At 42.4% G+C, this 23,791-nt stretch overlaps 2 protein-coding genes across 2 annotated transcripts in view; one reads left to right on the top strand and one right to left on the bottom strand.

Annotated features, from left to right (window-relative positions):
* The window catches only part of crls1 (cardiolipin synthase 1), a 39,933-nt gene that overhangs the window by 7,979 nt on the left and 8,163 nt on the right, over positions 1 to 23,791 (bottom strand). The window contains exons 2-3 of the mRNA XM_078230609.1: positions 5,704 to 5,833; positions 941 to 1,026 (exon numbers count right to left, since the gene is read on the bottom strand). Of these exons, the coding sequence (XP_078086735.1) occupies positions 941 to 1,026; positions 5,704 to 5,833 (216 nt within the window). The remainder of the gene's footprint in view (positions 1 to 940; positions 1,027 to 5,703; positions 5,834 to 23,791) is intronic.
* Positions 13,649 to 23,059, top strand: LOC144504877 (leucine-rich repeat neuronal protein 4-like). The gene is made up of 4 exons (XM_078230628.1): positions 13,649 to 14,378; positions 15,598 to 15,802; positions 19,593 to 19,730; positions 21,532 to 23,059. Exons 1-4 carry the CDS (start codon positions 13,649 to 13,651, stop codon positions 23,057 to 23,059), a joined length of 2,601 nt encoding a protein of 866 aa, XP_078086754.1.

The following is a 23,791-nucleotide window of genomic DNA, read 5'->3' as shown; positions in this document are numbered from 1 at the left end:
AAATATGTGGGGTTAAGGGCCCGAGTGGGATTGTTGTCGATGCAGACTCGATGGGCCGAACAGTCTCCTTCTGCACTGTGGGATTTTCTATGATTCTGTGATGATTTCTATAATTCCAGCATCCGCAATATTTTGTTTTTGCCCAAATTCCTGCAGCATAATATAACCGGGGACATAGGAATTACAGATTGGCATCAATTCAGTGGGGTTATCCAATTCCCTTTCAGTGAAGGAAAAATGCTCCTGCCATTCTACTGGCAATTTCTCCCTCATCAAGACTCACCCCAAAGGGTTCTAGTTCACCTGGCACCTGGTTCACAAGGATGGATTTTAGCTCATTCACACTGGCAAAAACAAGTTAGATTTCACATAAATCTTGCCTCCGTTTGACACTAATTCATAAATATGATATCAAAGATATTATTGAAAACATCAGCCTTGTTTGGATAGTGTAGCCTAAAGAGTCTTTATCTGCAGTTATAAATCCATCTGTAAAGCATTTGATGGTGGACAGATGACAAAAAAAAGAGTTCAAAGGAAAATAAGTGGCTCAGCATCAACACATAACAGGACAGAGATAAAGAACACAAAACCATAGAAACCCTACAGTGCAGACGGAGGCCATTCAGCCCATCGAGTCTGCACCAACAACAATCCCATCCATGCCCTATCCCTGCAACCCCCACAAAACAAGAGTTGGTGAGCACCACCTCCCACCCTCATGAGAGAATGAGAAAACAAGAAAGAGAATGCAAGAAAGAGAGCGTGTATGTGAGTAGGGAAAGCGAGCCAGAGGGGAAAGCGAGGTGGGGCGGGGGGGGAGGGCTTGAGCCAGAGGGGGTGGAAGTGAGCCAGGGAGGGTGGGGGTGGGAGCCAGCAGGAAGTCGAGAGAGAGAAAGAGGGCAAAGTTAAAATGAGATAAACAACCTTTGCTACTTACTGGTGGTGGAACCGTTCGGTATCTAATATAGAAACCAGCTGCAATCAAAGTGACGTCTCGCAAAAGGACCATAGCAGTAAGAGGAGCTGCAAAACAGAAAGATTACAATGGGTACGGGGTAGAATTTTGCAGTGAGGGAGCGGGGGGAGGGGTTTAATCCCAGAACTCTGAAGCAGTTGCAAAGTTGGTCATTAAAAAAGTGGTCTTAAAAATGTGATCATTTAAATTTTACTATTTACTAGAAACTTGAAAGGTATGTTCCAGTAGCACCCCTGATGCTGCAAATTTACTGAAAATGGTATCCTGACATTTTTACATACAGTATTTTCTATTATCACAATAAATAGCTGATCGGCATACTCCCACCAAGGGTCTAAATTTGCAAATACTACTCAGAATAGCAAGATACGCAGGAGACAGGGAAAACATAAATAGCGTCTAATATTGAGAAATGGAAAGTAAAGCAGTGGTGGCAGGCTTTAGAGTACTAAGCATTAAGTAAAGCATTGGCGGTGGGCTTTCGAGTACTAAGTTTTAAACAGAATAGAATCACAGAATCTTTACAGTGCAGAAGGAGCCATTCTGCCCACTGACTCTCTGATAGACATTCTACTCAATTCCACTCCCTGCCTTATCACCATAAACTTGCACATTGTTTCTTTTTCAATAGCAACCCAATTCCCTTCCGATTGAACCTGCCTCCACCATCCTCTCAGGAGGTTCCTTCCAGACTCCAAACACTCTCTGGATGAAAACAAAACTTTTCCTCATCACTTTTACTCCTTTTGCCAATTTTAAATCTATGCCCTCCTTCTCAACCTTGCCCCTCGCCTAAGGTGTGATTCTCAGGTTAAATCAACTCCAATCAGCTCTCCCCCTCAAAGGGGAGAGCAGCCTATGGTCATTTAGGACTATGGCGATTTTACCTTTATTCCAAAGCACTCTTCACTGGCCTCCCACATTCTACCCTCGGTAAACTTGAGATCATCCAAAACTTTGCTGACTTGGATTGGTTCCCAGTTAAGCAACACCTCAGTTTTAAAATTCTCGACCCTATTTTCAATTCCCTCCGCAACCTCACCCCTCCTTTTCTCTAATAAGATACACAATGCACAATGGGTGGCACAGTAATTAGCACTGCTGCCTCACAGCGCCCAGGGCTCAGATTCAATTCCCGGCCTGGGTCACCGTCTGTGTGGAGTTTGCACATTCTCCTCCGTGTCTGCGTGGGTTTCCTCCGGGTGCTCTGGTTTCCTTCCACAGTCTGAAAGACGTGTTGGTTAGGTGCATTGGCCATGCTAAATTCTCTCTCAGTGTCCCCGAACAGGCGCCGGAGTGTGGCGACTAGGCGGCTCTGTTCTCAGCCCCCTACTTTTCTCCTTATACACCTATAACAGTATGGCCAAATTCCCCTCCAACTCGATTTTCAAGTTTGCTGATGACACCACCATAGTGAGTCAGATCTCAAGCAATGGCGAGACAGAGTACAGGAATGAGGTAGAGAATCTGGTGAACTGGTGCGGCAACAACAATCTCTCCCTTAATGTCAACAAAATGAAGGAGATTGTCATCGACTTCAGGAAGCGTAGAGAAAAACATGCCCCTGTCTACATCAACGGGGATGATGTAGAAATGGTCGAGAGCTTCAGGTTTTTAGGTGTCCATTTCACCAACAACCTGTCCTGGTCCCCCCCCAATGCCAACACTACAGTTAAGAAAGCCCACCAATGCCTCTACTTTCTCAGAAGACTAAGGTAATTTGGCATGTCAGCTACGACTCTCACCAACTTTTACAGATGCACCATAGAAAGCAGTCTTTCTGGTTCTTTAACAGCTTGGTATGGCTCCTGCTCTGCCCAAGACCACAAGAAACTACAAAAGGTCGTGAATGTAGCCCTATCCATTGAGTTTGTCTATACTTCCCGCTGCCTTGGCAAAGCAGCCAGCGTACCCCGGACATACTCTCTTCCACCTTCTCCTGTCGGGAAAAAGATACAAAGGTCTGAGGTCACATACCAACCGACTCAAGAACGGCTTCTTCCTGCTGCCATCAGACTTTTGAATGGACCTACCTCGCACTAAGTTGATCTTTCTCTACAGCCTAGCTATGACTGTAACACTAAATTCTGCACTCTCTCGTTTCCTTCTCTATGAACGGTATGCTTTGTCTGTATAGCATGCAAGAAACAATACTTTTCACTGTATCCCAATGCATGCAACAATAATAAATCAAATCAAATTTTCACAGTAACCTCATTGCGACTCTGACTCCTAAACTCAATCCCTCGATTGATAAAGGCCAGCACACCATACGCCTTCTTAACCACCTCCTCCACCTGCGGGGCTGATTTTAGAGTCCTATGGACCCGGACCCCAAGGTCCTTCTGATCCTCTACAGTACTAAGAGTCTTTCCCTTTATATTGTACTCCTTCATCCCATTTGACCTGCCAAAATGGACCACTATGCATTTATCTGGGTTGAAGTCCATCTGCCACTTCTCCGCCCAGTCTTGCATCTTATCTATGTCCCTCTGTAACTTCTGACATTCCTCCAGACTATCCACAACCCCACCAACCTTCGTGTCGTCAGCAAACTTACCAACCCATCCCTCCACTTCCGCATCCAGGTCATTAATGAAAATGACAAACAGCAAGGGTCCCAGAACAGATCCCTGGGGCACACCACTGGTGACCGACCTCCATTTAGAAAAAGACCCATCTATACCCACTCTCTGTCTCCTTTGGGCAAGCCAGTTCTGGATCCACAGGGCAGCAGCCCCTTGGATCCCATGCCCTCTCACTTTTTCTAGAAGCCTTGCATGGGGGACCTTATCGAACGCCTTGCTAAAATCCATATAAACCACATCTATCACTTTCCCTTCGTCAATGTGTTTAGTCACATTTTCGAAGAACTCCACCAGGCTCATAAGGCACGATCTGCCTTTGACAAAGCCATGCTGAGTATCCTTGAGCATACTAAGGATGTGAAGACATTGGACAGAGTACAGAGGAGATTCACAAGAATGATTCCAGGGATAAACAACTAGAATCATAGAAACCCTACACTGCGGAAGGCGGCCGTTCAGCCCATCAAGTCTGCATCATAACAATCCCTCCGAGGTCTTATCCCCAGTAACCGCACATATTTACTCCGCTAATCCCTCTAACCTACACATGCTGGCACACAAAGGGGAAATTTAGCATGGCCAATCCACCTAACCCGCACATCTTGGCACTGTGGGAGTCAACCAGAAGTAACAGAATGAGAGTTTCAGCAGCAGATCAGCTGAGGCAGGGTCAGAGTTAGGCGAGTTCCAGAGGCCGTTTGAGTGATGCCTCAGATATGTGGTCAGAAGCTCTTTTCTGGCTCAGATGTGACATCAAGGCTGCAAACAGTCTAGTTCAGCCTCAGACAGTTGCCAGAGAGAGGGATGGAGTTGGTAACTCACTTTATGATTCAGCAAATACCAGGAATACATGTTTGTGCAGAACATGATAAAAGCAAAACAGCCAAAAGATTGAGCTGATTAACTTTCAGTCACTAATGTTTCATGATAATTTGTTACCTACATCCACCAGTATTGGTAGTCTCGAGGCAGAATAAAAGCAGCTTGCTTTCTGTGAAATAATAAAAGCCGTATTTAAAAGGTAATTAGTTCTGTAAGAGAATAGTCAGTGAAAGGTGCAGCTGGAAGCAGTGAAACCAGAATCAGTGCAATGCCCCTGGGTTTTACCACTGTCAGAACAGAATAGTGAACTAATACCTTCACAGACACGTTAACCGAAAACACGAGGCAACACCCATCGTTTCAACCCCAAGAGCTGACTGAAGCAAGAAGTTAAGCTGTCGGAAATCATGGAAAAGAAGAAAATTCAGCCCTACATCGCCATTTGAAGTTTTACAGGAAATTTCACCCTGTGACCTCTACCACCTAGAAGGACTGAGGCAGCAGACGCATGGGAACGCCACCACCTGCAAATTCTGATCCAGACTTGGAACTATATCGGCATTGCTTCATTGTCACTGGGTCAAAACTGGAATCTCCTGCCAACAGTACCTTCACCAAATGGACTACAATGGTTTAAGATGGCACCTCATCACCTCAAGGGCAATTAGGGATGGGTAATAAATGCTGGCTCAGCTAGGGACACCCACATCACAAGAAAGAATTTTAAAACCAGGAGGTACATTTCCATAAGTAATCCTTCAGCCAAGAAGTTCTTTGGGATGGTCTTGAGGAAGACATAAGGTGCTACATGAATGCAAGTTATTTTTCTTTACTTGCAACGAACTTCAACCAATTCTTCTTGTCCTACTATGATGGTGAATTTGAATTCAATAAAAAATATCTGGAATTAAGAACTTACTGATGACCATGAAACCATTGTCAATTGTTGGAAAAACTCAACTGGTTCACTACTGTCCTTTAGGGAAGGAAATCTGCCGTCCTTACCTGGCCTGATCTACATGTGACTCCAGAGCCACAGCAATGTGGTTGACTCTCAACTGCCCTCGGGCAACTAGGGATGGGCAAAAAATGCTGGCCAGCCAGCGACGCCCATGTCCCATGAATGAATTTAAAAATCTCTCGCAAAGTTAATAATATAAAAGGTCCATGAAGCACCTGCGTCTTTCCATTAGCAGATGTAATCCAAGGCCTTTGATATAGTTGCCACTCTTCAGAACTGAAGCACATTTTCGTTACGTTGCTTCTTTTTCTGAACTGTATCCTAGAAGGGCAAGCAGGAAGAGGAAGACGTACCTGGAATGAGTTCAGCACAGGTCAGACTGACATATAGGACGCTGATCAGAATTTTATCTGCCAATGGGTCCAGGGCACTCCCCAGAGCGGATTTCTGATTCGCCCAGTTTCGTGCAATGTACCCATCCAACTGCAAAATTTAAAGATTAAAAAAAAGTGCGTTAGACGGTCAATCAATAGTGCCACATCAGAGAAAGAGCTTTTAACAAAAATATCTCTAAACAGACTCAAGTCACGGCTCTCCTAAAGTACAGCAAAATACTGCCATATTTATGCAACTCTTCCTTTCAATTTATTTTTGATTAGTTAGTGGAATTAGCACAAACCAAAAATTAGCCCTGCAAGATTGCTCTGAGGTTCTTCCTCAGAGATAAGCCGCTTTCTGAAGACATGAATATTATATCACCTAAAATGGAACACAGGCCAGAGAGGAGCTCCAGAACCGCAATAGGTGATACTTAATAAAGAGTTGACCACTACAGTGCGAACCATCCTTTTACAAGATAAGATGGCTGCCACAAAGATGGTAGCAGACATTAGGAAAGTAGATTTTCACATTCTGAACAACCAAATGCATTACACAAAGTGAGATAAAAGTAGAGTGAAAAATCACACAAACAGCAAAATGGACACAAAAAAAATTTGCAACAAGTTAATAATTTAAAAAAAGTCAATGAATATTTGGATCTGATCAGTGATTAATTGGAACAGGATTTCACAGAATCCCTACAGTACGAAGGAGGCCATTCGGCTCATCGAGTATGTACCAACCACAATCCCACCTATTCCTGTAATCCCACGCATTTACCCTGCCCCTAACACTAGGGCTAATTTAGCATGACCAATCAACCGAACCCGCACATCTTTGGACTGTGGGAGGAAACCGGAGCACCCGGAGGAAACCCACACAGACACAGGGAGATTGTGCAAACACCACACAGCCAGTGACCCGAGGCTGGAATTGAACCTTGGACCCTGGCACTGTGAAACAGCAGTGCTAACCACTGTGCCACCCTGGGTAGATGCAATAAGGCAGGCAGTTTAGGCAGGGTAGATGTAGTAAACACATTCTTCACATCAACTCTTATCAAGGAGGACAGTAGAGATAAATTTCAGTCATAGCAAATGAAGCTTTGCAAGCCACAGTTCACACATTTGAAGTTAGGAAAACTATATTATGCAAAAACTGGAAGCATGAAATAGCAACAACTCTCCCAGGCCAGGTGCAATCCAACCAAGATCTCTCAATGAATTAAAGAACAAAATCAGAGAAGCTTTGATGATATTCGTCAATGATCCATAAATACTGTACAACATATCACGGGTTTGGTAAATTATCCAACATTTGAAAAAAGGAGGAAGGTGTGACCCTGATAATTAAGTCAATTATTCAAACATTTGTAATAGTAAAATATTTTATGGTGCATTGAAAGAACGCTGGCTTCAGAGGGAATTGCTGAACATGTCTTTACAAGTAATAAAAACAGGAAATGCTGGATAAACTCAACAGGTCCGGCAGCATCTGTCGAGAGAGAAACAGAGGGTGATATTTTTAATGCTGGGCAGACTTGAAACCGGGAGAGTTTCAGACCTGTCTTTTGGGCGTGTTTTTAGGGCCCCCACACACATTCTGCCTGCAAAATTCTGAGTGAGCCTGGTGCTCGCTGCAGAAGCCTGTGGGCGGGGCTTAACGTGCTCGAAAGCCTGCAGAGGGAGGTAGCGCGCATGTGCAGGCCTCTGATGCAGTAGCAAGGGTCTGACAGACAAGAGAGAGCTGCCAGGCCCCTGCTAATGCAGGCAGCCTGAAGCAGCTGCCCCACCCCCCGCAATCGCGAGGGCACGCGGCCTGAGATACAACCTCCCCCTAACCCCAGACCGATCGTGGACACTCCCTCCCCCACCTATCGTGGCCCCGCTGCCCTCCCCCCACCGATGGCTGCAGAGTGGCAGTGGGTCCCCTCTCCCTCCCTCCCCCACCGATCACTGTAGAGAGGCAGCGGGCCCCTTACCCCATTAGCCCCGCCCCCACTGGCCCCTCCCCCTGGCACTGCCTTGTGGGCATCGCCTAGGTGCCAGACCGGCATTTCCCAGGTGCCAGGGTGGCACTGCCAAAGGAACACCCCCCCCCCCCCCTCCACTCACGGCCTCCCCAGCGGGCCTCACTGGCTTCCGGTTCCACCGGCGAGGCCAAGGCGACTGCTCCCTGTTCATGGGGAGCATGTCTATTCCTTGCCAGCGAGAACCTTTCCTGGCAGGTGAGCCCAGGCGATTGAACGCCGGGCTTGCTAATGACATGTAAATGCTTCTTTAAATAAATTTAAATACATTAACCTGCCTCTCGCCCATTTCCGATGAGAGGCTGACCGTGCTGGAAATCCAGCGCTCGTAAAATGACCAGCGCCAATCGCTTTATGCCCCACTTTACGACCGTGTCGCGCCCGAAAACGGGCGCAACGCGATGGTAAAATCACCCCCAGAGTTAACATTTCGGGTCTGTATGACCCATATAACAGAACTGTTCTTTAGACGGGTCATATGGACTCGAAATATTAACTGTTTCTCTCTCCACAAATGCTGCCAAACCTGCCGGGTTTATCCAGCACTTCCTGTTTTTATTTCAGATTTCCAGCATTTTGCTTTTATTGTATGACTTTACAAGCAATGGTCCATACCTTACAAAGCTAATTAACTCCTCGAGGTAGCGAACGAATGATAAGATGTAGCTTACTTAAACCCTAAACATTTATCGATCTTTTCTTTACAGAAGCCCACTACTACAATACATTCAGTACATTTTGTTTTCATTTTTTGCTGCAATATATTGCATAACCTAAAGCATTCCGATTCTCAAAAAGCGTTAGCGATCAGTTTTCAAATATATTTTTTAGATTACTTATAGTGCGATGGTTTTAATAGTCAAACTTTGTCGGTTACTGAAAAGAGTCTAAAAAAATTAAACTTTCAGGGTTACATCCCACCTCCGTTGCATGCTGTGAATACAAAATTGTAATCCTGCTTTGCTAACAAAATGGAGCTTCTACTGCATACTTTGTGATTTAATTTACCGAATGTAACATCAATGTAATGTAATGTAACGTCCACTCTTAGTTTGTCTCATTCCCACCTAATCCAAGAGAAGTTTCAACTATTCAAAAGACCGAGGCCAGTCATTCCCTGTCATCAAGGATCTGCAAACAGCTTGGATCGATCTCTCATTTATATACACCACATTCTCAGTGATGGAATGTGCTTTCTTAGAGCCATCGCTAGTTGGTACAAACTCCTACAAACACTTTATCGCTGCTGCTGCATCTCGTCATAATGGCACAGGAATTTCAGAAACCCACCTCCTCCCCCGAAAAAGCCACGCTTCCACCGTTCTGATGAGCATGTCTGGTTATCATCTTTACAATGACTCAATGGAGCGCTGTTTCTTTGATTCTGTACAGGGTGGGCAGCTTTCCGATTGCCCAGCGGTTAGAAGTTCTGCAATAATAAGCTAAACGGACCAAAAGGTCTCTGCTTCTTTTCACAGTAAACACTCAAAACTTGGATGAAGGGTCACTTGGGTCAGGTACGAATTACAATAGTAGCCAGACTCAGTACATTCAGGAGAATGGGGAGGGGGGTGGAAATGACCAGGTTGATAACTAGGTGGCCGATTTTCCCACTAGGTAATTAGTGAAAGGCGTTAATAGGCTGTGGTAAGCAGAATAGCTTACATGTGGATGCTGCCTTAGGTTTAGATTTTTAAAAAATGTTGCCCATCCCCTAGGACGAATAACACTCCTCCTGGGCAAAACAACAATTTATCTGTATTTCACCCAACAAACAAGACTAGCCCCTTGCGCATCTCCAATTTTAATTGCACCACAATTGGTGGCCGTGCCTTCAGTTGTCTCGGTCCAAAGCTCTAAAGTGCCATCCTTACAGCTCCCTAACTTGCTTTAAGACGCTCCTTAGAACCTACCGCTTTGACCAAGCCATTGGTCATCTGAATCATTCTCCTTCTGTGATTCAGTCATGCTTTGTCTTATAATGTTCCTGGGAAGTTACAACGTGTTAAAAGGTGCATTTAAATACAGGTTGTTGCTGTTGAGTGGTGGACGAGGTTTGAGGGACTGCATGGCCCACTCCTGCTCCTATTTCGTTAGGTTCTCATGTTATTATGAGATAGTCAGATCCAGTAACTAGTTGCCTGCTCTACTTAGCAGATGCTCAAATTAGCACTTTCCAGATAGTAGGTGACTTAAGACCAATACCAAACAGCCTCCAACTGTGAATGATGATAAGTCTGGGCACTATAAGCCATGTATTACAGTGGGTCAATTTAGCTTAATTAGATGTGATCTATCTATCTTCTTTTGTCATAGCACAAAGAGATCAGAGATCATATACTTCATAATAGTAAGGTTGTTTGTAAGAGTGGGGCCAGAGGAAAGTTTAACAATGGTGTCTTGCACTATTTCTAATGTGTTCATTTGCAGCATCAGTGATTTATTCTTCAATAGGCATGTTACACCAACAGATACATTGCATAGAGCAGTGCTTCCCAAACTTTTCCAGCCATGGAACCCTTTTGACCTTCCAAGAGTACTGACAGAGCCCCTAAGAGGATTACACTTCCTTTCCTAGGAGTGAGGGTTGGTTTACGGGAGTGGTTCTTCACACCAGAAATGAGGATAAGTGTTTGGTAAGAGCTTGAATTGGAACTTGGCTTTAACAGGCATTGCTTTTGTCCTGATGAATCAGGTGACTATCTGCTCTGTGTAAAATACACTCGTGAAATAAAGGCACTGGAAAATATAGAACCATTGAATCTCGACAGTGCAGAAAGGAGGCCCTTCGGCCCATCAAATCTGCACCTACTCTCCAAAAGAATATCCCACCCAAGCCTTCCCATCATTTGCTGTGTCAAATCCACTTTCTAAGACTTGTATCCCCAATCTACACTATAGATTCAGAACCGTGACTCCCCACTCCATTTTCACAAATCGTAACTGATGTTAAAATCTCCTTTCTCCTAGCCCCACAATCCCACACTTTACCACGGCTAACCCCCCTAAACTACACATCTTTGGACACTAAAGGACTTGGCATAACAGTGACATGGCCAATCCACCTCACCTGCACATCTCTGGACTGTGGGAGGAAACCGGAGAAAACCCATGCAGACACGGGGAGAAAGTGCAAACTCCACACACAGACAGTCACCCAAGGCCGGAATCAAACCCGATTCCAGAAGTAGACCATTTCATCCCTCAAGCCCGTTATGCCGTCCAATGAGATCTTACAACCTAACTCCATACACAGAGTTTTAAATGAGAACCTGCTATGCAGGTTATTTTCAACAATAGCAGTTTTTTGGTGGGGGGAGGATGAGGGGGCAGGTGGAGAAGAGGGAGAACAGAGAAGCTGACTGTTCAAAGAGAAGTAGCTGGATGCCAAGAATTACCTTGTAGGCACCTGTCCTGTTTAATATAGACAAATCACCTGCACAACCTTCAGGTCATATTTCATCCACAATAAGTTATACAATGAGACAATGGGACGCACAGCAGATGATGTGACAGAAAGTTAGATTTCTAATGAACCGCAAACATCTCTCAAGGTGGATAGTCAGAAGCTTTTTCCCAGGGTGGAAGAGTCAATTACTAGGGGGCACAGGTTTAAGGTGCGAGGGGCAAGGTTTAAAGGAGATGTACGGGACAAGTTTTTTTTTATACAGAGGGTTGTGGGTGCCTGGGACTTGCTGCCGGGGTAGGTAGCGTTAGTAGATATGACAGCGACTTTTAAGGGGCATCTTGACAAATACATGAATAGGATGGGAATAAAGGGATATGGTCCATGGAAGGGTAGGGGGTTTTAGTTCAGTCAGGCAGCATGGTCGGTGTAGGCTTGGAGGGCTGAAGGGCTCTTTCCTGTGCTGTCATTTTCTTTGTTCTTTGTAACGGATGGCATGGGTGGAAAACCTCATCTACCTGTTGTACTGAGATATGGCACATGTTGGATCCTCTTCGAAATCTGTGATAAAGTTGTACAAAAAAAAGCATGGGGGTTCTTTTTTTGGGTCAGCCTCAAACCTATAAAACTGCGGAAACCTGTTTCCTGTCCAAAGGCAGAATTAGCAATTGCAACACTGGACTGTAAGTTACACTTCTGTTTAAATATATACCATTGTGTCAAACCCACATACAAAGACTTGTATCCCCAGCCTACAATATAGATTCAGAAACAATGACCTCACCCCCCTCCCCTCCCCAAGCACCACCACCTCCTTTGCACAAATTGTAAAATCTCCTTTCTCCTGGCCAATTCCAGAGACCAGTTACATAGTCTCGTGAATACGGTTACTAATTATTGCAGTTCATTCTTCCTAACCCTCAAAAAAAACACTTCTGAAGAACTTGTAATCCATTTTTGAGCCATTTGCTTAACCGTTCCGTTAAAGCCAAAGACTTGTTGTTAACCCTGAAGATAACCATGATTCCATCTTTCTGGTTGCTTATAGCCTGCAAGCCCTTGCTTATCCCAGGCATTCGGCTATCAAAGCAGGTTACATTCCAAGAGCTCTGCTGGAGGAATGCCTATCTACCACAAAAGAAACAAAGCAGTCAGATGAAAGACACAAAGTACATGCCCAGAATCCACACAGACTTATGAATACATGCACTTCTTGCACCCATCCACCAGAAACCTCTTTACAATGCATGCAAGTGCTTTCCAGAACAGAGGGGGGTTAAAAGCCATCTGAATCATACAGTCTAAAAACTGGGACAGTTACATAGCACTCTGAAGGGAATGTGCTTCAAATATTTAGTCTCCCAATTGGTTTGGTAAGTGCAACAGCTATTGCCTATTTAATGACTCTTAGCAGAAACTAAAAGAACAGTTTTAATGACTAAATGCTGTGCTATTTGTTGAGAACTTTTCTATAATGCTTTCGATCATAAATTAAGAAAAAGTTGAAGCTTTATTACCCATGATTGCGAATGTTTTGAAAGTGTGTGCGTGTCTGTATAAACAGTTAACGAAAGTGAGTTTAAGAAAAAATATTAAAACCTAGTTCTTCCATGATTGTCGAGTTAATTAGATATTTGGGGAGCGGATTCAATGCATACTCAGGCAATAATTGTAAAATAATCATGGTTGGCCAACTGTTTTTGTTGAATGTAGTTTAATTTCATCAGCATTCATTAAAGATGAAAGGTGCCATTAATTTCCCCTTCAAAAATGTAATCCCTTCAAAAAGATAAGAGCAAGTCCAACAGTATGCTTACAAATTGAGTTCTTTTCAACCACTGAAATGAAGTATTTGGACAGGGTATAGTGCTCAAAAAGCCACCCATTTTAACCTCTCTTTTATAGGCACACGTAAACTGCAACAAAAATGCTCATTTGATTATCCAAGTAGTGACTCGAAGTGGGGTCTCTTGTGATTGGGGACGCATGTAATGTTAGTTGAACTACTGCAGCACCGTGGAAATCTTGCAAACCTGCATCTGAAATCTGGCGAAGTGAACTACATCTTCAAGAGGATAGTACGCGGACTTCATAATAAGTTAGTACAGTGGACATTAATAGTATGAATTTTTCAATTGTTTTCAATAGACATTCTACTGATGAATGATGATAACTGTAAGCTAGGCTGGTTTTACAAATCTCAATTTTACACTGTGACGCAAATATTAACACGTCTTTAGTGAAGTGTACAAATCAATCATTTTGTAGGCTGCATACTAAATATTGCAGAAACTGTAAATGCACATACAGTAAAACAGACAGTACCTCACACAACAATGGGACAAAACGGTACTAAATTTAAGACTGTAACAAGCTAAAGATTTATTTGGACTAGTTAAAAATTGAATAGTGATGAACACCAGCCCACCTCAAAGCTTAATTATGATCTGTTTCAGGAATTGTATTCAACTTTTGTTTTGAAATGGAAGCGCTGCCTCTTTTCTGCTTATTAACGGAGGTCGTGTGCTTTCTTCGGAGAATTAACGGTCTACCAGTTGACCAGCCTGATCACTTTCTGCTCTACCACATGAACATATACTCCCAAAATGCTACTCAGCTTCATCTATCAAGTAAGAACATCAGTAACATACCGGTCAACACTTTTCAAAATTTCAGTGCGTTGGAAATACTCGACTTGTCGCACAACAGTCTGACTTACAACAGCCTACCATGTGGATCCCTGGTCATACCAACATTAAAGCACCTGAACACAGCCAGCAACGAACTTACAACTGTCCCATCCTGCCTTCCCGCAGCTCTTGAGTCTCTTGATTTGAGCAAGAACGTCATCTGGCGGATTAAGCTTTCGGAGTTTACAGGGCTTTACAATTTAAAAGTTTTACTTTTGAGTCACAATAAAATCTCAGAAATTGTCTCTTCTGGAATGGTGATGGCACAACTTGAATCTCTGGACCTGAGCTACAATAACCTTACAAAGTTGCAATGGGAATTTCAAATGCCAAATCTCACCATGCTAAGACTTGAAGGAAACCCACTGCAACAGCCCAATCCATATGAATTCTCTTGTTTCCCCAAGCTTCATCATCTAAACCTGTCCATGACGTCTTTGAAATTGTGCACTCACAAACTATTTGTATCTAGAATGAAAAATCTCAAAGTGCTTGATCTGAGTGCAAACTTTTTCAAAACCCGTAAGTACCACTGCCTCTTGTTAAGCATTTTTTTAAAAATGCATTACAAAAATGTACAGGTTTCACAAAGAAAGCCTCAAGTAGCTTAATTAAAAATAACACAAATACCTCCGTTACTAGCAGTTTAATCGATCAAATACTTCCAAGTCACTGACGGATGTTAGGAATGGCACCGTTTATTGGAGAGGTGCAGGCTTAACCTTACTGAAGCCACCTGGCTTGGGCATAGAACAAGATATTAATAAAAAATTAAGTCCTAAATTAGTTACACATTTAGTTAAAATCAGACTAAAGTACTATTGAAATCAATGGGATGGGAGATATGGCCATAGAAATAGACAGAGACACACAGAAAAAAGTGATTCAATTGTTGGAACTTTCACAAGTCACATTACTTTAGGGATATAACTGGTGGGTTTAATGTGTTAATATCAATACTCCATACAAAAGATATATATTTAATCCAAGATATATAATTAAGATTCGTTACATTATGTGAAGACGTGTGGGTCCAAGTGTAAAGGATACCAGGTAGGTTGCTTTTTATCAAATTGAAACCTTCAGTCAATCGTAAACAGCTCAAAATAATTCTTAGTTATCATAAACAAGATAGTAATCACTGCCTGAAGATTAAGTCATTAGAGTAGGTTCACATCTACCAGAAAGCTCTACAAATTTATCTTAAATTCAATAATTAGAAAATGTATCAATTCTTCAACTGCTAAAATTCAGTGCCACACCTTTTTTAATGTAATTTTCTCTGGGTAGAACAAGAGTTCTGATCTGCACCAACAAGTCAGAGGTTTTCACAAGGGTCAACATCACTTGTGCCTGGACAACATTTAAATACTTCAGTCAGAGAAGGGAAAGGTTAGCAGTTAAGCATTTTAAGTTAGATTACTGGCACCTACTTACGAATGGCATTACTTTTAATGGTCAGCCATTGAAAATGGCCACATATATATTCTTTGTTTGTTCTTTGTTCTATATGTGATCCTACACAAAAAAAGCATTATTGTCTTCAGTTATTATTTAACTGTCTTCAAATGGATTGGAGCAAGTATTAGATTTTTTTAATTGATTCCTATTGCTGAAGGATCTGCTCAATTATGGCACTGCCAGTAATTATGCACACGATAGACTGCTGTTCTGAATGTTAGTAAGCCCTCTATAAAGGCATCTTCTGAACAATAACTAACCATTTACTTACAATCTACAGTTGACCCACAGTGCTTTGAAGGATTAAGCAATCTACAGTTCCTGCGGATGAGGCAAATGCCTTTTCTTTGGTCTCTGCCTGCAAATCTATTTACACATACACCCAGCCTTATTCATGTGGACTTGGAAGGAAGTTCCCAGCTACATATTGTGAAAAGCAGTATGTTTGAGTCCCTCATGCATCTGGAGTTCCTTTCCTTTAAAAGGTAATTAATTATCCAACCTGTTTTTCGGAACATTTCAAGATACTAAATGGATGAATTGAGCCATTTGTCTTACCTTTAGTTGACATTTCTTTACTAAGTTATTAATTTTTTAAAGTTTATTGAAGTTTATTTATTAGTGTCACAAATAGGCCTACATTAAATGTCTTCAGTGTTAGCATATTTAGTGCACTGACTTCAATGTGTACAGTGTAAAAATTGCATGTTTAAGCCCAAATGCTTCTTGCTTGATACCTTAATTCATGACTTTAAACTGTTCCGATTGACACTTATAAGGCACCAATCTCTCTTCAATCACAATGCAAGTTGTTAGGATAAAAGCTAAACTACATTAATGGGTATTTTTCTCATTTTAAATGGGCACACTACAGCAGCTTTTACAGGGCCACCATAGGGCAGCCACAGTGGCATAGTGGTTAGCACTGCAGCCTCACAGCACCAGGGACCCAAGTTCAATTCCGGCCTTGGATGACTGTCTGTGTGGAGTTTTCACGTTCTCCCAGTGTCTGTGTGTGTTTCCTCCGGGTGCTCCGGTTTCCTCCCGGTGCTCCGGTCTCCTCCTACAGTCCAGGTTAGGTCATGCTGAATTGCCATTTAGTGTCAGGGGATTAGCAGGGTAAATACACGGGGTTACGGGGGTAGGGTCTGGCTGGGACTGTTGTCAGTGCAGTCTCAATGAGCTGAATGGTCTCTTTCTGCACTATAGGGATTCTATGCATATTACCAAAATCTGGTCACTATGACATTGCTGCGTGTAGATGCCTGCTGTGCACAGAATATTTCCTATATTTAAAAAATGACTGCACTTCCAAAGTACTTAATTGGCTGTAAAACACTTTGAACCACATGAAGGTTTCAAAAGGCGTGATAGAAATGCAACCTTTCTCAAATTTGCTGACTTTTGTTTGTAAAAACACTCAAGAAAATATTTAACCATCTAATCATTGAAAATAACTAACTGGAATGAAACCCAGTAAGAAGCCTCACAACACGAGATTAAAGTCCAACAGGTTTATTTATTTTTTTAATATACTTTTCCAATTCAATCAAATCAAGTCCAATTCACAGTCTCAACAAGTTGAGACATTTCCGATCCAGGCTGACAAGACAGGGCATGCAATCCTCTACCCTGTCTTGGGCCTGATCTGCTTGAGCCAAGCTGATTGGAGTAGGCGGAGAATTCCTCCTCCAAGGCTTGATCGCATTTGCATCCTAGCCAAAAGGCCAACAGGTTTATTTGGTAGCACGAGCTTTCGGAGCGCTGCTCCTTCATCAGGTGAGTCCTTTAATTTGAATATCTGAAAATTCAGGACTTTAACCTGGTGTTGTGAGATTTCTTACTGTGCCTACCCCAGTCCAACGCCGGCATCTCCACATCATGGAATGGAGCCGCATTTTTTTCCGTAATTGGGATTATTCAGCAACTCAAATCGAGCAATTTTGTCAGCCATGACCGTGCAGAGGGTGGTTGTAGAGGGTTGCTTTTCAAACTGGAGGCCTGTGACCAGCGGTGTGCCTCAGGGATCAGTGCTGGGCCCACTGTTATTTGTTATTTATATTAATGATTTGGATGAGAATATATGGTTAGTAAGTTTGCAGATGATACCAAGATTGGTGGCATAGTAGACAGTGAAGAAAGTTATCTCCGATTGCAATGGGATCTTGATCAATTGGGCCAGTGGGCTGACGAATGGCAGATGGAGTTTAATTTAGACAAATGCGAGATGATGCATTTTGGTAGATTGAACCAGGGCAGGACTTACTCAGTTAATGGTAAGGCATTGGGGAGAGTTACAGAACAAAGATATCTAGGGGTATATGTTCATAGCTCCTTGAAAGTGGAGTCACAGGTGGACAGAGTGAAGAAGGCATTCGGCATGCTTGGTTTCATCGGTCAGAACATTGAATACAGGAGTTGGGGACGTCTTGTTGAAGTTGTACAAGACTGGTAAGGCCACACTTGGAATACTGTGTACAGTTCTGGTCACCCTTTAATAGTATCCTTTCAAAGGAAAGGATACTATTAAAGTAGAAAGAGTGCAGAAAAGATTTATTAGGATGCTACCGGGACTTGATGATTTGAGTTATAAGGAGAGGCTGGATTGATTGGGACTTTTTTCTCTGGAGCGTAGGAGGCTGAGGAGTGATTTTATAGAGGTGTATAAAATAATGAGGGGCACAGATCAGCTAGATAGTCAATATCTTTTCCCAAAGGTAGGGGAATCTAAAACTAGGGGGCATTGGTTTAAGGTGAGATGGGAGAGATACAAAAGTGTCCAGAGGAGAAACTTTTTCACACAGAGGGTGGTGAGTGTCTGGAACAAGCTGCCAGAGGTAGTAGTGGAGGCGGGTACAATTTTGTCTTTTAAAAAGCATTTAGACAGTTACATGGGTAAAATGGGTATGGAGGGATATGGGCCAAATGCGAGCAATTGGGATTAGCTTAGGGGTTTAAAAAAAAGGGTGGCATGGACAAGTTGGGCCAAAGGGCCTGTTTCCATGCTGTAAACCTCTATGACTCTAGGTTAAATTGGGAGCTTCGCAATAACACAGCACCTTACTATCTACCTGAAGGGCACGACAACAGAACCATCCAAACACCATACGTTTAGCCGGCATTGAAACGCTCAATGAGAACATTAGAAACAATTGTGTGAAGAAGCAGGCACAATGCAGCCAGCACACCATGTAATGTTCATGTAGAAAGAATCTGCATGTGACAAAAGTCCATAAAGAAAATACAGGATATTCAGTTACAAATATGTCTCCCTACTAAACAGGCAGTCAAGGTCGCCACAACTGTGGCACCCATGAAATCCTGCAATATTAAACAAAATATCTTCTATAGTTAGAACTAGAAGTCCTACAACAAAAGTTCACAAGTCAAACAGGTTTAAGTTTTGACAATTGGGTTTGCTAGATGAGATATCGCCTTTCACCAAGAACTGTTCACACTGGGTAGCTACTTCTACCATACTTATAATAGTCCGTCTAAACATTTCCATAGATTTTCCTTCCATCTTAATGATAACCCAGCAGCTATTACCACAGGCTGAAGGAAAATGTTTAAATTTAGACGAGACTACTTCAGGGTGGCACTGCTGCCTCACAGCACCAGGGACCTGGGTTCAATTCCGGCCTCGGGTCACTGTCTGTGTGGAGTTTGCACGTTCTCCCTGTGTCTGTGTGGGTTTCCTCCGGGTGCTCCGGTTTCCTCCCACAGTCCAAAATGTGCAAGTTAGATTGATTGGCCATGCTAAATTGACCCTAGTGTCAGGGGGATTAGCAGAGTAAATAAGTGGGGTTACGGGAATAGGGCCTGGGTGGGATTGTCGTTGGTGAAGACTCGATGGGCCGAATGGCGTCTTTCTGCACTGTAGGGATCCTATGATTCTAAGTACACTGTTTTGAACAGATAACTAGATGCAGCCAAATTTGTCTGCAAAATTAATGCCTGTCCTCTTACTAATGTGAAAGTGCACACCACTTATTCAGGAGAAATTATTCGAGGAGGTAAAAGTAGGCTGCCTACTTTGGGTATATTCATGTATGATCCACCCATGGCAGTCATACATTATCCAAACTTACACTGCATTGGCTCCAACAGGCGAACATGTTGACAAGACAGACAATAAAGTGAAGGATCAGGACCTTTGATATTCAGTAAGTTGAAAGATGCAAAGAGGGACGGGTAAAGATTTAATAGGATAAATAAAAGATTAAAGCAGTCAATATTCAAATTAAAAGTGTTGCTTTTTTCCCCCCATTCCAGTTGTAACTTGACAGAATTCAGACCCTGGAACCTCTCCACCAATTCAACGGTCACAATAAGCCTCTCTGGAAACCCCCTGGTTTGTAGCTGTGAGCTCACCTGGCTGATTATTGAACCAGAGAAGGTAGTACTGAACAGGTAAGGATCCTTCTGGCTTCACCATAAGCAGCAGCTAGGTTTCCAGAACACAATGCAGATTCGTACAATTAGCACAATGATGAGAAGTGGGGGAAAAACAATCAGAACTTTAAAATTAAAATCCAGGAGGCGCAGTTCACAACAGTGAAACCAGTCTGCACTCGGTTGTGCTGTTGTTTAAATAACAGAAACTGTACCAGCTTAGTTTTTACTTTCTTAATAAATGGTGACAATCATAGGACCATAAAATCTTCGAGCTGGCCATTCAGCCCATCATGCATGCAATAGGTCTTATTTCTCATTGGGAAATAAGCATGTGGCGTGAACAATGATTACAAAAGGGGCGGCACGGTAGCACAGTGGTTAGCACTGCTGTTTCACAGCTCCAGCGACCTGGGTTCGATTCCCGGCTTGGGTCACTGTTTGTGTGGAGTTTGCACATTCTCCTTGTGTCTGCGTGGGTTTCCTCCGGGTGCTCCGGTTTCCTCCCACAGTCCAAAGATGTGCGGGTTAGATTGATTGGCCATGCTAAAGTTGCCCCTTAGTGTCCTGAGATGTGCAGCTTAGAGGAATTAGTGGGTAAATATGTAGGGATATGGGGGGGATTGTGGTCGGTACAGACTCGATGGGCCAAATGGCCGCTTTCTGTACTGTAGGGTTTCTATGATTCTATGAAAAGCCACACCATTTACTCCAGAGTCTTGAACATAAGGCAGCATGAGCAACAAGGTTTTTGTCTGCTTCTGTCACTTTTTCATCTAAACAATTAAAATCAAGACAGGTATGGCAAAATTAGCAAATCCATACTAGCCTGCTGACAAAATTAGTGTTTAACTTTGTTCAGTTAACTAAAGCTACAGGCCCAGAATGAATAATTCTCAGCGAACAAAGGGCACTGACAAAAATATCAAGTCCATTAAATACATTTGTGATCAATTTTGTTTCCTTAGGTGTTTTAAAAGATTTATTAAATATGAAGTATTGGATAGCAAAAGCACTACTCACAAAACGAGTCAAATGGCTGAAGCTGTAAACAATACATTAGTATAAGTCAGCTAGCGGTCTATAAATGGTTTTAAATGTTTACAGCTATGGTTTTAATGCTATAAGAAATTGTGTGTGATCTATAAAATAATGAAATTTATAAACATCTTACCATGTATCCAACACATTAACAGCTGTGAACCGCACCCTTTATAGAGTAAAGATTAAATTGTCTATAGTCTCTAGCTCTCAGTACTGCTATGTTCTAGGGCAGACATAAGAGCACATTTAAAAGAATGTAAAGCGACATTGTTGCTCAGATTCCACCAACGCATATTAAGCTTATAAAATGTTTTTGCAGTCGCCTTCGACACTTTCTCCATTAAGAGCTTCAATGATGCGTAAACATCGGAGTGTCAAATCATCGATTTTTCCTTTCTAAACTTGGCTAGTGTCAGGGGAGAGGGAAGAGCATTCTGAACAATACAAAAGGCTCCAGCACTAATGGCAGGGAAAATTTAGATGTTGAATTAATATAGACATTTATTGTACAATAGTAGCGTGCATTGACTTCAGTACACTTATTTTGCTATTCTTTAACTGGCATGAGTATTCTTCATCAGTATAATAACAGTACGGTGAACAAAGATAGCTTGCCCAGTACCATAAAATCAAATTGCATTTCAGTTCAAATATGTATCGTGATATAAGCTTATCAATGAAGCATAATGGTTTGCAATGTTAATTAATGGTCAAACCATTAGATTTAGGTTTCATCTTTTTGGATATTTAACTTCCCTTCCTCTATGCCCACCAGGACAAATGATACCAGATGTCACAAGAATGGTTCACAGAGAGAGATTTTATTGACAGACCTCATAGACGAGTGCAGTATTAATGGAAACCAAACACAGGAATCACAGGTTTCTGCCAGTACCATGCAAAGCCAACTGCTGGGACATACAATAGCAAATTCTTCGGGCAACACCAAGAAGATATCAAGCAGCAAGTTACCAGCCCAAGTCGATATCAGTGCATCATCCCCAAACAGTACTAACCTGTTGAATACATTATCTTTTCATGGCCCATCTTCCAATTCAGATTCTGGTACCCTACAAACTGAACAAGGCACGATACAAAATGATCAAAGTTGGGCTAAAAGGGAATCAAGGGTGAAAACTTCAACACCTTGGTCAACGACTACCAACGATCGAACTGGGATTAAACTTTACCCGACCACTGCCAATCTTTACCCAGCCTATATCAGAGATCAAACTGGTATCAAACTGCATCCGACCACTACCAACCATTACCCAACGAACACCAGAGATCAAATTGGGATCAAACATTACCCAACCACTACCAGAGACAAAAGTGGGATCAAACTTTACCAGACTACTACCAATCATTACCAAACCACTACCAAAAACAAAACTGGGATCAAAAATTATCTAACCACCACCAATCATTACCCACCCCCTACCAGAGCTCAAACTGGGGCCAAACATTATCTAACCACTACCAATCATTACCCTTCCACTACCATAGCTCAAACTGGGGCCAAACATTATGTGACAACAGCAACAGTAACGACATCAGCATTACCCAAACTCCCCACAATAAAGAAGGGGCCTTTATTTATAATGATTAAAGATGATGGTTTGGAGACCTTGGAAGAGGAGGAGATTACAAGACCTACATTGGCTGGTGATTGCAATTATGATCCATGCAGACACTGGCAGGTACCTTGTCGTGACCTGCGACATCTGACAGGCTGTCACTGTCCTGACATAGCTGGCGAGGATGTCCCACCAGATCCAGTGAAGATACAAAAGGTGGTCAAAATTTCTGACAATTCGGCAGAAATCTACTGGTGCGCCCCTAGTTCCACTGTACTCCATTACTATATTATCTATCAATCAGATGACAACAGACATTTGTACAAGACTGACACCATCAATCCCACATATCGAAGATACACTTTACATGATCTTACCTCAGATAGCACATACCACTCGTGCGTGGTGGCTGTGAATAAAGCAGGATCCAGCACTGCAAGCAGCATCTGGCCTTCAAAAGGCCCATGCTATATTTTCAAGACTAAACCAAACTACAATAATATGTTTTACATAGCCTCCACTGTGATTATTGCCTTTCTCTTCATACTTGTAGTTCTATTGTCAGTTTGCTTGTGCAAAATCCGTCTCAAGGGGCGGCTAACGGATTTGTCTCGTTTAAGCTTGGATCCCCTCACTTTGCAAAACCCAGCATTTGATAATCATCTGGAGTTGGTAGATCCAAGAACAATTGGAACAGTGAGTGCAGACTCTGAAGAGAATCCCTGATGCCACAATTTAAGATGCAATGCTTTTTAGAAGTACTCGCCTAAATTTAGTAAAATATGCAACTTTTCGGAGTGATGTTCTGATATTTCCTACTCCTTGTTAATTTCAGGCAGTGTTGTAATTTATAAAAGGACTTTTTCAAAATGTGTACTAGTTATATTGTCTCAATGAACCATTTAAATAAATACATTAAAATAGAACACATCGCCTGTATTTTGGAAAATGAAGATATTTTGTTGCTATAAAAGGTTGCTTCCTATCTTTTTAAACCAATAGTGCTGCTCTACGTTTATTTAATTGAGACATGAAAGTACTGTAAAATTAACCAATATAGAGACCAAAGTAAACAAGTCTTAAGACCATAAGACATACGAACAGAATTAGGCCACTCGGCCCATCAAGTTCGCTCCGCCATTCAATCATGGCTGATATTTTTTCATCCCTATTCTCCTGCCTTTTCCCCATAACCCCATATCCCCTTATGAATCAAGAACCTATCTATCTCTGTCTTAAAGACACTCAGTGACCTGGACTCCACAGCCTTCTGTGGCAGAAAGTTCCACAGATACACCCACTCTCTGGCTAAAGAAATTCCTCCTCATCTCTATTTTAAAGGATCATCCCTTTAGTCTGAAGTTGTGCCCTCTGGTTCTAGTTTTTCCGACTAGTGGAAACATCCTCTCCACGTCCACTCTATCCAGGCCACATAGTATCCTGTAAGTTTCAATAAGA

The sequence above is a fragment of the Mustelus asterias genome, chromosome 15 (assembly GCF_964213995.1).
Source record: "Mustelus asterias chromosome 15, sMusAst1.hap1.1, whole genome shotgun sequence".
In the NCBI taxonomy this organism is placed as follows: domain Eukaryota; kingdom Metazoa; phylum Chordata; class Chondrichthyes; order Carcharhiniformes; family Triakidae; genus Mustelus; species Mustelus asterias.
Note: the sequence above shows the minus strand (reverse complement) of the source record. Positions and strands in the feature narration are given on the sequence as shown.